The sequence below is a fragment of the Numenius arquata genome, chromosome 8, assembly GCF_964106895.1.
Source record: "Numenius arquata chromosome 8, bNumArq3.hap1.1, whole genome shotgun sequence".
In the NCBI taxonomy this organism is placed as follows: Eukaryota; Metazoa; Chordata; class Aves; order Charadriiformes; family Scolopacidae; genus Numenius; species Numenius arquata.
Genome location: NC_133583.1, coordinates 6,614,321 through 6,626,460, shown reverse-complemented (window position 1 = coordinate 6,626,460; position 12,140 = coordinate 6,614,321). Strand labels below are relative to the sequence as shown.

General features: G+C 38.5%; 1 protein-coding gene across 1 annotated transcript in view; it reads right to left on the bottom strand.

The window, feature by feature from the left end:
* Positions 1–12,140, bottom strand: part of SUCLG2 (succinate-CoA ligase GDP-forming subunit beta) — a 131,892-nt gene that overhangs the window by 51,212 nt on the left and 68,540 nt on the right. Inside the window, exons 7-9 of the mRNA XM_074151424.1 lie at positions 10,582–10,678; positions 4,756–4,917; positions 3,284–3,426 (exon numbers count right to left, since the gene is read on the bottom strand). Coding sequence (XP_074007525.1) covers positions 3,284–3,426; positions 4,756–4,917; positions 10,582–10,678 — 402 coding nt within the window. The remainder of the gene's footprint in view (positions 1–3,283; positions 3,427–4,755; positions 4,918–10,581; positions 10,679–12,140) is intronic.

Genomic DNA, 12,140 nt, shown 5'->3' with positions numbered 1-12,140 from the left:
GCTGCATTAGCCTCAATGACTCTTGGGATTGAAAGCCTACTATTAGTTAAGAAAAAGAGGATTCATTCAATTATCTTACTTTATATTCATAAGCTACAACATGGACATGGTGTATGAAGAGAAAAATCACAGAATCACAGAATGGCAGGGGTTGGAAGATCTGGAGATCATCTAGTCCAACTCCCCCTGCTAGAGCAGGTTGGACAAGAATGCATCCGGGCGGGTTTGAATATCTCCAGAGAAGGAGACTCCACCACCTCCCTGGGCAGCCTGTTCCAGTGCTCAGTCACCCTCAAAGTAAAGAAGTTTTCCTCGTGTTCAGATGGAATTTCCCAAGTTCCAGTTTGTGCCCATTGCCCCTTGTCCTGCCCTGCGGCACCACTGAGAAGAGGCTGGCCCCATCTTCTTGACACCTGCCCTTTAGATATTTATAAGCATTGTTGAGATTCCCTCTCACTCTTCTTCTCTCCAGGCTAAACAGACCCAGGTCTCTCAGCCTTTCCTCATCATAAAGATGGCCCATTCCCTGATCATCTTCGTAGCCCTCCGCTGGACTCTCTCCAGTAGTTCCCTTTCTTGAACTGGGGGGCCCAGAACTGGACACAGTACTCCAGATGTGGCCTCACCAGAGCAGAGTAGAGGGGAAGGATTCATCAAGTTCCTCTCTGCCCAACTCTCCAGCCTGTTCAGGTCTTGTTGAATGGCTACACAGCCTTCTGGTGTGTCAGCCATTCCTCCCAGTTTTGTATCATCAGCAAACTTGCTGAAGGTACACTCTGTCTGCTCATCCAGGTCACTGATGAATATGTTAAACAAGACTGGACCCAGTACTGACCCCTGGGGAACACTACTATGTGGTGGCCAACATATGCTGTCACATACGTGCATCCAAATCTGCTGTGGACTACATTCCCTTGAGCAGACAGCTTTCAGAAGCACCCTCTTTCCCTGCACCATACCAAGTAACAGAGTCCAGCAGGACCCTAAGCAGCCACGCTCCCTCTTTTTCCTGGAGTGCAATAAAGGGGAAAAAAAGGAAAACGCAACGGAGCTGTTCTGTGATTCTTCCTATGAATGGAGAAAAGATCAAAAAATGCATTCAAAGGGAAGAGAGGAGGCAACAAATTAATGAGGAATGAGTTGTGTTGCACTTAGGCTAAACCACTCTACATCTTTGGCCAGTCAAAGCCAGGAATGGCACAGGTACAGCTGTGCATAGACACAAGCAGAAATGACTGTTTCAGGTCCTTTCCATGCTGCCTTTTACTTTGCCCCGCTGTCCCAATTAGCAGAGCTTCATTAGCCCCAGTGTAAGCAAATAGTGTGAAGCAGTAATGTATAAACAGACTATACAATAGAAGGAAGATACATTTACAAGTCAAATGTTGGGTATGCAGATGTTATATAGCTGAGAGCTACTGAAATGCCTTTTTGTTTTAAAACTCAGTAAGTTTCATCACCAAAATTAATACCCGCTGTTTGTGCTGTAGCAGACAGAAGAGTCTGTTTAGCGTAGTGATAATCATCAGTGAAGTTGTGTATCTAAGACTTTAGTGCACCTGCTTCTCCAGCACTAATACACGTTTCAGAACTAAATTACATCTCAGCCAAACCTTGATCATCAGAGGAAGCATGCACTGCGGAACAGCTCAAACACACACAAACAAATCCTTGTGTAACGTCCTAAGAACAGCTAAAACTCCCACAAACGAAGACAAGCATAACAGTCCCTCCTAGCATCACACAAGGAAGGAAACTACCAGGTTCTCTAGCATGAATCTCAAGTCCCATCCTGTCTCCTTCTGCCCCAGGCAATATATCTTGCTTTTCTACTTCTCCAGATCTGTGTTCTTCTAGGTATGTTAATGACTTGAAGCTTATAAGATCATTAAGTAGAAGGAGACAACCAGTTCTCTTCCTGTGGGTCTTGCGAGGAACGTAAACCTAGACCTCTACAAACAAAAGGTCAGCGCCACCCAAGTTTATGGGAGTGCAAAAAGATCCAGGAAGAATGTTTTAAAATATTGCAGATGACTCTTGGCTGCTACAGTTGAGCCGCCAAGGTACTATGTGCCTTAAAAACATGCAAGGAGAGTTACAACTGCCAAGAGCTAACAATATGAAGTTGACCTGGGCTTATTTTGCACTGTAAATCTTCTTCCTGATTTTGCCTTGAAATTTTGCTGCAAACAATATCCTCCTCTATTTGAAAAGTCACAACATTTTGTCACTTAGTGCTGCACAGGGTATACAACTACAGTGACGCAATTTTCACGGGAAGGTGGTCTTTAGAGGAAGCTAATATCACAGACACAACGAACACGAGGAAAATGGCTGGAAGCACAGAAAAAAAAAAAAGAGACAAAGGAGGTAAAGCCAGATTCACGACAAGAAGCAAAATGTTGAAATCGGGATTTCAGCAGCGATGCTTAGATACAGGAGATGGAAAAGATGATCAAAGCCCTTCGACAGATTTTCAGTAGTTAAAAAAAAAAAAAAAATAAATCTACAGCAACTTAAGTTCTGGCTAAGCACAAAGGCATAACTCCGCATTGGCAGGGATGGTCAGCTGGCACTGCTCCAATGCCTACGCCTGATCCACGTTCTCTCAGTAGATATTCCGCTTCTGTCTGCAAAGGGGACCAGTGACCTCAGCACGCTAATATGCATCTCTAGAAATAACTTCTGATCCATACACACAGACTGATGTCTTCTCCTGTTGTTCAAAAAGAAAAGAGCAACTGCACCTCCGTCTGCAAAAGGAAGTGTTAGAACGTACCAGGCTATGATTCCAGCCTGTGAACGTTAATTAAAGACAGACTACTATCCTGCAGTGCAGAATCAGACATTTTAGAAAATCTGAGCTTAAAAGAGTACAAATCAGCCTTCAGTATTAGCTATTTGCTTAATTTACGTTTTCCTTCTCACTCTACTGTGGCAGTACACTGCTAGGAATAATACTTAAAGTACCTAAAGCTCCCCACAAATTCTACTTTAGGAGCCAGGTGTTCAAAGTTCAGCACAGCAATGTTCAGCATTCCCACATCTGCATTTCCGTGCTGAACCGCCTCGAGAAAACACCCACTCAAGACCGATCAAACCTGAGCACAGATCAGGAACTGAAAAGTCAGTCCAGTGGTTCACAGTGAAATCATTTTCCTCTTGGATCACCTCTCATCTTTGATATCCACACCATTATCTGTATTTTTCAGCACACTATTCATAGTAACTCAGCTGTATTGCTGCACCAGGAACCTTCTGGCCCCAAACCCAACTCTTTTACCTTTGGATCCGCAGTCAGCAGCTTGAATGCTTGATATACTTGTGCTTCTTTCACACCTCCACCAAGATCCAAGAAGTTGGCTGGTTTTCCACCATTCAAGGATATTATATCACATGTTGCCATAGCAAGTCCAGCTCCATTGACTGTAATTGTAAACACCATTATATTTCATGGGCTTATATTTCACATAAAAGTACATAAGATTTGTGAAAAGGCTTAAAACATATCAGCACAACCACATAACATGGTTCAAAACGTTACATAAATAGTACCTATTCAAGGGTATTCAATGCAACAAATAATTCAAAATCTGGTGCATATACACCAACATGTAGATTTCTTTATGACTATATCTATTTTAGGACTTAGATGTGCACCTTGCCTTAAGCATGTATGAGCACTGGAATGATAATTGTGGAAATGCAAAAACTTCTGATAAAAAAAAACAACCCACACACAAAAACTGGGAATAGTGATGGCATCATGAGAAGTGAAGGACAAATTGACACCTTAAGCTCCCCTCCCATCATTCTGATAGCAGTAGATGATGCTTTCTATTACTGTAAAACAGATGACTAAATTGTGGGGACAGATATTAGATGTTCCTGAAACCGCCTTTTATTTTGAGTTTGCACCAGTCTAGAATCATTCCCAGGAGCACGAACATCCTCTAAGCTAGGAAAAGTAGATGTGAATTATTTGTCCCCAGTAAGTTGCTCCTACTGGACCAAGTAAGACTTCTGTGTCATCTGTAATTTGACAGCAATATCTAATACTAAAAAAACCCAAAGCATCAAAGCAATGTAAATACTGGACATTTTCTAAAACCAGTCATTTCACCAAGTGAGATAAAATGACTAATTCAATTAGATTCATAATAAAATGTTGTACTGGGTAAAAGAATTTGTACAAAGTGAGAATTATTTAGAGCACAGCTGACTTTTTTTACTTATCTCTCTTAAACACAGGAGTAATTTCTGTTCTACAGAAACTTCAGGAAAATAAGAAAACGGTATTTTCCTTTTAACAACTAAACAGCTTCTTTAGCAGCTTTCCTTAAAGGGAAATGGAGTTCAATATTCATTTGTAAATGGGAATATCATGTTTTTACACACATGCTTTTGCAGTGCTTTATGAGTAACAAAGTCTTATTTTTGAAAATTAACAATCAAATTTTGATGACTTTTTTAGTTTTGTTTTAATTACTGGAAAGACCAACTGCATCAGCTTAAAAATTCAGAATGTAGAAACTCCACAAGCTTCTCCCTTAGCCACCCTGCTCTCTGACACCACACATGCCCTGTCTGTCTGCTGCTGTGCTCTTCAGCACAGTTTTCATTTCATTCCCCCGAGAACTTGTGGAAGGACAGACAACCCCAGCAAAATAGAACAAAATACTGTGTAAACAAAGTCTATACATTAAACAAGTATGAATTTTTCTTCAAATGTCTTTTGGATTTATTTGTTCTTACCAAAGCAAGCAATATTTCCATCCAGTCCTATATATTTTAAGTCATATTTGGCAGCTTCATTCTCTATGGGCTCATTTTCAGACTTGTCATCCATGGCAAATATTTCTTTTTGCCTAAATTCTGCATTGTCATCAAAGTTTATCTTGGCATCAAAACAAACAACTGGAGAAAAAAAAAATATAAAACAACATATAGGCATTTAGAGATTGCAGTTAGTCAGAGCTTCAGAAATATTACACCAACTACAACAGCAGGGAGGGGGAGAGGGTTGCTCAGGGACTGATGCTGCTTCCAACACGGGATCAGCTGAAGCTCTAGCCTTTAGTTCAGTAGAGAAGGGTAAGTTTTCCTCAAATCCTACAGTGAGAAAAGGTACAGCAAGCATCTCCACGCCACACAGGCACGTGCTTTTGTCAAGGGATGATCCTTTATGTTTGCTTTAAACAAAGTGCCCATAATTTATCAAGGCAGTTTTTATGATGTGGACAGATGGTCTGTGGCAATTTCAGAGTCTACTTTCAGTATTTTGACAGTATGACAGATACGACAGGTAACAGGTTAGCAATCCAAAGCAATGTTTGGTAACACCATTTATAGTTGAGCAATACAAAACGCTTTCCTTTGCCGTATTTTTAATTTATAATGTTGCTAGCTATCCACACATTTTTCCCTAAAGATCTAAATTAAAACAACTTTAAGACAATGTATGTTAAAAATGGTCAACAGATGACTTTTAAATAAAGAAAATATAAAAAGTAAATACAAAACCTATCAATGTCAACCGCCTCTATAGGTGTAAAAACAAATTAAAAAGTAGTTAAACCTGACTATATTAAATAACAGATAACAAAGACTAGCAAAAAGACATAATATTCACAAAAAACCCAATCAGTAAAAGAAATGCATGCAGAGTGAACTGGTTATTTGCCTATTTATAGACTTATTATTTCTATGGGTTTGCACAAACAAACACCTCATTAGGTTAAAATGTTCTAAGCAAATGTAAGACTATATACTTCTCATTTCACTATTTAAGTAATTTGATTCGTACTCTATCTAGGTTATAATTACTGACTGAATTATAGATTTAAGTGCCTTTAAGTGCTGCATCTGGAAAAATCTAGTAGTTTTTCTTTCTGCTGTGCTTTGATTCACATTGCCATTGAAACACATACATGGTACGTATGCACCTGCTCATGAGCACTGTACACAGCTCCGCAACTAGAGGCCAATTAAATCTAAAAGACAACTTTTAGTCTTTGATATAGCTATCCATCAATTAAAATAACTAATCACACTAATTTTTGGTGGACAAATACCTTTTTTTTTTAATATACAATTGCTTAACTTCGGAGAAATTGTCTAAGCAGACAGCAAACAAAACATTTACACAAATAGGAGAGTCTCAGTTTTATGTCTTAATTTGCATTGGGTTTTCTTGGTTTGGATTTCTGATGTTGCTGGGGTTTTTGTGTTTTGTTTTGTTTTGTTTTTTTCTAAATACATTTGATTTGTAACCAATACCAGATAAAATTAAAACAGGATCAAATTTAGTTTCAGTGACTGCAGTTTCAGAAAACTCTTCATGAGTGTTTGCGTATAATAATCTCTTTTTGGAAGAGGCTGGATCTTACCCGATCAACCATCATGTGGGAATCTGCCAAAAAGAGAAATGTCTGAGGTTCATAATATGCTTCTACTGTGTTGGAGCTGCTTTAATTTTTTTTAACAATGAACTAAGACCTATACCATTTTCGTTCTTCAAGCTTTCAGTTCCTTAAATTGCTAAAACAACTCAAAGCTAGAGCAAAGCTGCAGTTTCAGAGCTCTGTTTACCTTAGACATGAACATCCTCAATGTCACATTAATAGAATCTCAATTCTACAGAACATTCATCTTTAACAAAGGCCATGCTGTACAAAGTAGCAGGAAAAACACCTATTAATATTTATCAAACCATTTTCACCATCAAAAGCACATTGTTACATGCATGATAGATTATACAAATGAAATTTTCTTCTAAACAAATATCAAGAAAAGCTCCAACACTTATATTCATGAAGTATTTCTGTTTTTTTTGCTAACAGTGTCGGACTTTTGTCATCTGCCAATTCAAGAGCTTACACTGAGAGCAAACAAAACAAAAAACCCCAAAGAAATTGGCAGTTACAGGCTTCTGACCCAATAGCGTTAACAAAGAATTTGCTATAAAATTAAACAAAAGGAAGTACATACAACAATGTATTTTCTTATGCAAATTCACAGAAGTGAAAAGCACAAAACACAGCAAGAAATAAATCCATCTTAACCATTACTTTGACAGGAATAATGGTCTTCATACAGAGACTTATATTTTATCATTAGAAATAACTGCATTAAGCTATTCAAATGTTCCTCCATTTGTTTTGTCTTTATTCTTTAAGACATTTCAGACGGAGAAACTGCTAGCAAAAAAGAAATAAGCACAGGAAGACTTCTGTGTATGTCTGCGAGTAAGATGGCTTTCACAGCTTGAAACCCACTCTGTTTCTGCTCCTCAGCTTCCTGGACGCGAAACACATGGGGAAAAACCTCAGAGAAAACAGCATAAAAACTCCTACCATCCCTCAAATTAAGCCTTGCTCACTAAATATGCACAGCCATTCCAGAAAGGCTAATTGGCAGCTTAACCAAATCAGCTCATTTTTCCCACAGTGCCGTCTCATAGCACTCCAGCAAGGATGCAAAGCGAGCACCATCATGGTTCTTTAGGATCTTGCAGGACCGCCAGTTTTGATTCCTCTCATTCCAAACTGTTCTCTCCTACTTGTCTACCAATTTCCCCTCGGTGTTGGTACCCAGCACCTCAATGGTTTCCCTGCTCTGTAATCTGACAGCACTGTCTTCGCCTCCTCACTTCCTTCTCAGTGTCTATACACACGTCCACAGCATCTACTGACTAATGCCCAACACACACTTAAAGGTCTTCCTTGCAGGATTAGGCGGCTGAGATGATGTAGGTACAGAACTGGGGATTTTGTCCTTTGTTCTACCAAAACACCACAATGGTAAAGTGCTTCTATACCAATCATCTGAGCTAGTTTTGAAGCAGCAAGTGTGGATCCTAGAACTAGTCCTGGCACAAAGAGCTCACTCCAAGCACATTTCTCTGCCTGACAGAAGGCAATTGTCACAGATGTCCCAGTTTCTGACATTTGACTGAGCATAAGGACTACCGAGTACTTTCCATACCGCCTTGTAGTGTTAAGGTATCTTCATCAATTATTCTACTAAAAAAATACAATTTCAACAAGTTTTGAGGAAGGGAATTTTGTTTTTACAATATCTCTGGGTTTGAACCACAAAAATAGACCTGCTGAGTGCATCAGTCACAGCAGACAAACATACCAATGAATTTGTTTAGAAGAGAACATCATAATCCACAGGAAAGTTCCAGCAGTTTGTGTTACACGTATTTTAAGGGGCCCATTCATCCTCAAAAGGTCAGAAGTGTCACGTGTTACACATTGCTAGAACTTGAAAAGTTCATTCATTTTGCAAGGCCCTATTTCATTGTTCTGCTTTAACTTCACTACGCAACACAATATGAAAATGTCCTTCTCTCCTCATTCCCAACTGGTTTTAGCACGGCCAGTGGATCTATTTAAAGGGCATGGAAAACCAACCGTCTGTTGGGTTGTGAAGGCAAATTTTCCATTTCCAGTTAAAATACAGCCTATAATAGAACTACACTGGTCAATAGCAGGGCTTTGTGTCTCTCTCCCCAAGAAAACTTTTCACAAATTGCATAAGAACCAATGGAGCCAGAGTTAGTTGCTAAGAATTTGACTTCCATTTATTAGGCGGAGTGAGGTTTATAATGCAGAGACTATTGATTCAATGTGTACCTTATTATGGTACTTCAAATGAGCTGGAAATCTGAGCATACAGTGCTGAGAAAGATTCTCAAATAAAAAACAGTTAAAGCATTTGGTGGGCATCATTCTCAGGAGGTAAAATCTGTCCAGAGAGCTAAAGGATTCTGGTGGGAAGAAAACCAAAAAACCCAACCAAGAAAAAGCTCTGCTCTCAAAGAAGAATTCTTACATTCAGGCTATAAATATGTACTTCTATCTTAATTTCAGCTGAAATCAGTTTATTATGTGAAAAAAAAAAAAAAAAATTGAACATACATTTGATCATTATCACTGTCTCTGAATTATCTTCATAGACTTTAGTAGAAAAGAATACTTTTTGTATTTGTTTTAAAAATGTCCCTTTCCAATAGGGCATTTTAGTGTCCCAAAGCCTATTAAGCTGCATTAATAAAACAGGGAGGGGCAGGATTTATTTTACATTTTCTATAGCTTTTCAGAGTTCACTACCAACAGAATTTTCCTTTTAAGCTGTGGACAATTCTCTGCCAATGCTTTTGCATTTTGTTTGTTAATAAAAAGGGAAAAACAAGGTTGCACAACTGGAAGAGACCACATAGTTTCTAGCCACAGTTCAGCTTTTAAATTCCTGACTAACTGAGCCAAAAATACAGATTTTTAGTGAAAAGCTGTTTATTTTACAAACTAGCTGTGGGCATATAAAAAGTATTTTTAAAATGCTAATTCTTTCAATTGTACTTACTCCTATGAGGAACTTGTGTTCTTAACTGACATAGCAGTGGCCTTTTACCAAAAGTTTGCAAACAGCAATTAAGCAGCCACATTCCTAACGTCCATTAAAATGGGTAAAAGCTTTCTCTTCCCATTTTCTAATTTCCACTTTAATCTGTAGGCACATCTTATAAAGTGGGTGAAAAGCTGGAGTTGTCTTTCTTGACAAACACTGGTAAAGAATACTCAAGAAACACCCACCAGCACTTCCCAACGTCAAAGGCTTCTCTCAAATCACAAAACGAAGTCTACTAGGAAGTCACTGGTGCTTGGGAACTGCAGTCTTTGACACTGAAGTCTCAGCTACCTCCCCTTCAGCTCCTCAACCTCTCATATTTATCCATTTAAATCAAAGACAATAAATAAAAAGGGAGGGAGCATGAATTCTGAAAAATATTGGCATTAGGAATGAAGCCATGGGTAAAAATGTGCTGTCATTGAATGCAACAGGGAGGTGGTAACTCTGATCCATGTGGATCAGCCCTACTGTATTTCAACACACCAAAGCCATCTATAGTTCCTCCTCTCTTCACCTCTGTCCAAGTTAATTGGACAAAAATGATAAATGGAAGGGAAAGTTTCAGCTGGAAAACCAACTTGTAGAATGATGTATAAGCAAAACCAGCTCCTTATTTTTACCCTATATCTTCTTAGCACTGTATTCATGGTGGGAACAAATCAATTCGCCTTTTTCTTCCCAAAGCATGTAGCTAAGTTCCAGTTGGTTCCAGCAAGAATTTCTCCCATTCTCCAGTATGTTGCAGAGTCAGGCACTAATAATTTTAACTCCATATGTTTACAAACATAAAATAACAAGTTTCTTTCCACACAATCTCAGTAATTCTATCTCACAGCATTAGCATAAAACCCAAACCAAACCAAAAACTCAAAACAAAACCAAGAAAACCCCAACTTTGTACCCAGAGCAGAAGAGCAGAAAGTGTTGCTGTTTCTTACCGAGCATAACATGTAGAAGCCAATATTTCCAGTATTTGGATGAAATAACAAAAAGGTATTGAAATGTAAAATCTGCCATGGGAATATTTATGAATGTTGCTTAAATTACATTACAAAATGAAATTAATGCAAAGCCGCTGCTACAGCCTTCTATGCAATTTAATTTATAGTTTGCATAAATAAAGAATTATAATGCATTCATTTGTTTCCTTCAGTTTCTTACCTTGCCCTTCTGGAGTTTCACCAAAGGGATTCACTTCAACCTGAGTGGCATCAATTTTCAAGAAAAGATTATACAGCTTCTTAATTTGATCTGCCGCCTAAATTTGATCAAGCGATTTACAATTACCACACAGAAAAATAAAAGTTAATATTTTCAAGGCAAAGGTAATCCATTATCGATTATTTTTAATGCATTAAATTGCACTCTAGCTCTAGATAATTACTGTTTTTATTTCTGTTTTCTTAATCATATTTATATAGTATCTAAAATAGCTATAATGTAGCATTTTAATACTGCATAATATTTAGTAAATGTGCATTTAAAGACTTCATGAACTGGAGATTTTCTATAAAATAAACAGCACAATTACAACGACAAGTTTAATTTGAAAAGTGCCTAATAGTTCATAATGACATATTCCCCAGTACGCTGAGATCTGAATTGCATTCACGTTAATCAGTCTAAATTCAGAAGCCACAAGGCACTATGTGCATATTAGTGACTTTAGAAAAAAAATATACATTTCTCCTTCCTACATCAGTCTGAAATGTTTTCTTGAAGAAATTATGTTAGAAGCATGCTTGCTTACTCTTTAAAAGATACATTTGCTTATTCCTTGTTGTTCCTCACCATCTATCTCTGACTGGTGACTGGTTCTGTGGCTGGAATTATTGTGACTGACTACTAACTTCCAAGTCTTTTGTTCTTATAATGTTCTTCCATTAATAGAACAACTTAAACAACAGCAACATGAACGTGCATTAAAAGAATCCCTTTGGTTCATTACACACTGACAAGCTATTAGCTGAAATAAGTTTGCAGATGAAGGAGTGCACTAATAAAGAACCATTCAGATTTGTTCCTTCGTTACTGATCAGTTAACTGAAGTATACACAAACCAAAAATATTTGGGAACTCTCCTAACGTGCAAAGTGAATGAGAATAAAAAAACCCAGAAGTCAGCTTTCTTCATCAATGTCATTCATAAGAAAACATTACGACTGGAAAGATTCAAGCCCAATACTGCACTACATCAGGAAGAACATGGTGACGGACGTTCCTGTCTCCCTCCACTTAGTGCTGGGAAGGCTACACTTGGAGTGCTGGGTCCAGTTTTGGGACCAACACATCTAAGAGTCTGTAGAGAGTTACAGTTTGGAAGCAGCATACAAGCTGCTTATGAAGTCTTCCCTGCTCAAAAGTCATCAGCTGAAGCATTCTTAGTGGTTTTCACTTTAAAAAAATTACCAGTTATAAATCTACACCCACCAAGGCAGCAGTTCCCTTGGCACGGACACTCCGGTTGCCAGTGTCCTAACACCACACGGGTAAGGCCACCAATGGTGACACAAGTGAGCAAGTCCCACCGTGCAACCCCACATTGATTCCGGGCAACCTGAAAAGCTGTTGTTGCCCTAGTACACTGCTGTAATTACAACAGATCACCAAAATCGCTTAACTGCTATTAAGGGCTGCTCCATCTTTCAGCACCTCTCTGAATCAGGCAGCTTAAACATCAACATTTCTCTTTCTCAAGGTCTACAGGTATCGAGCCTCTT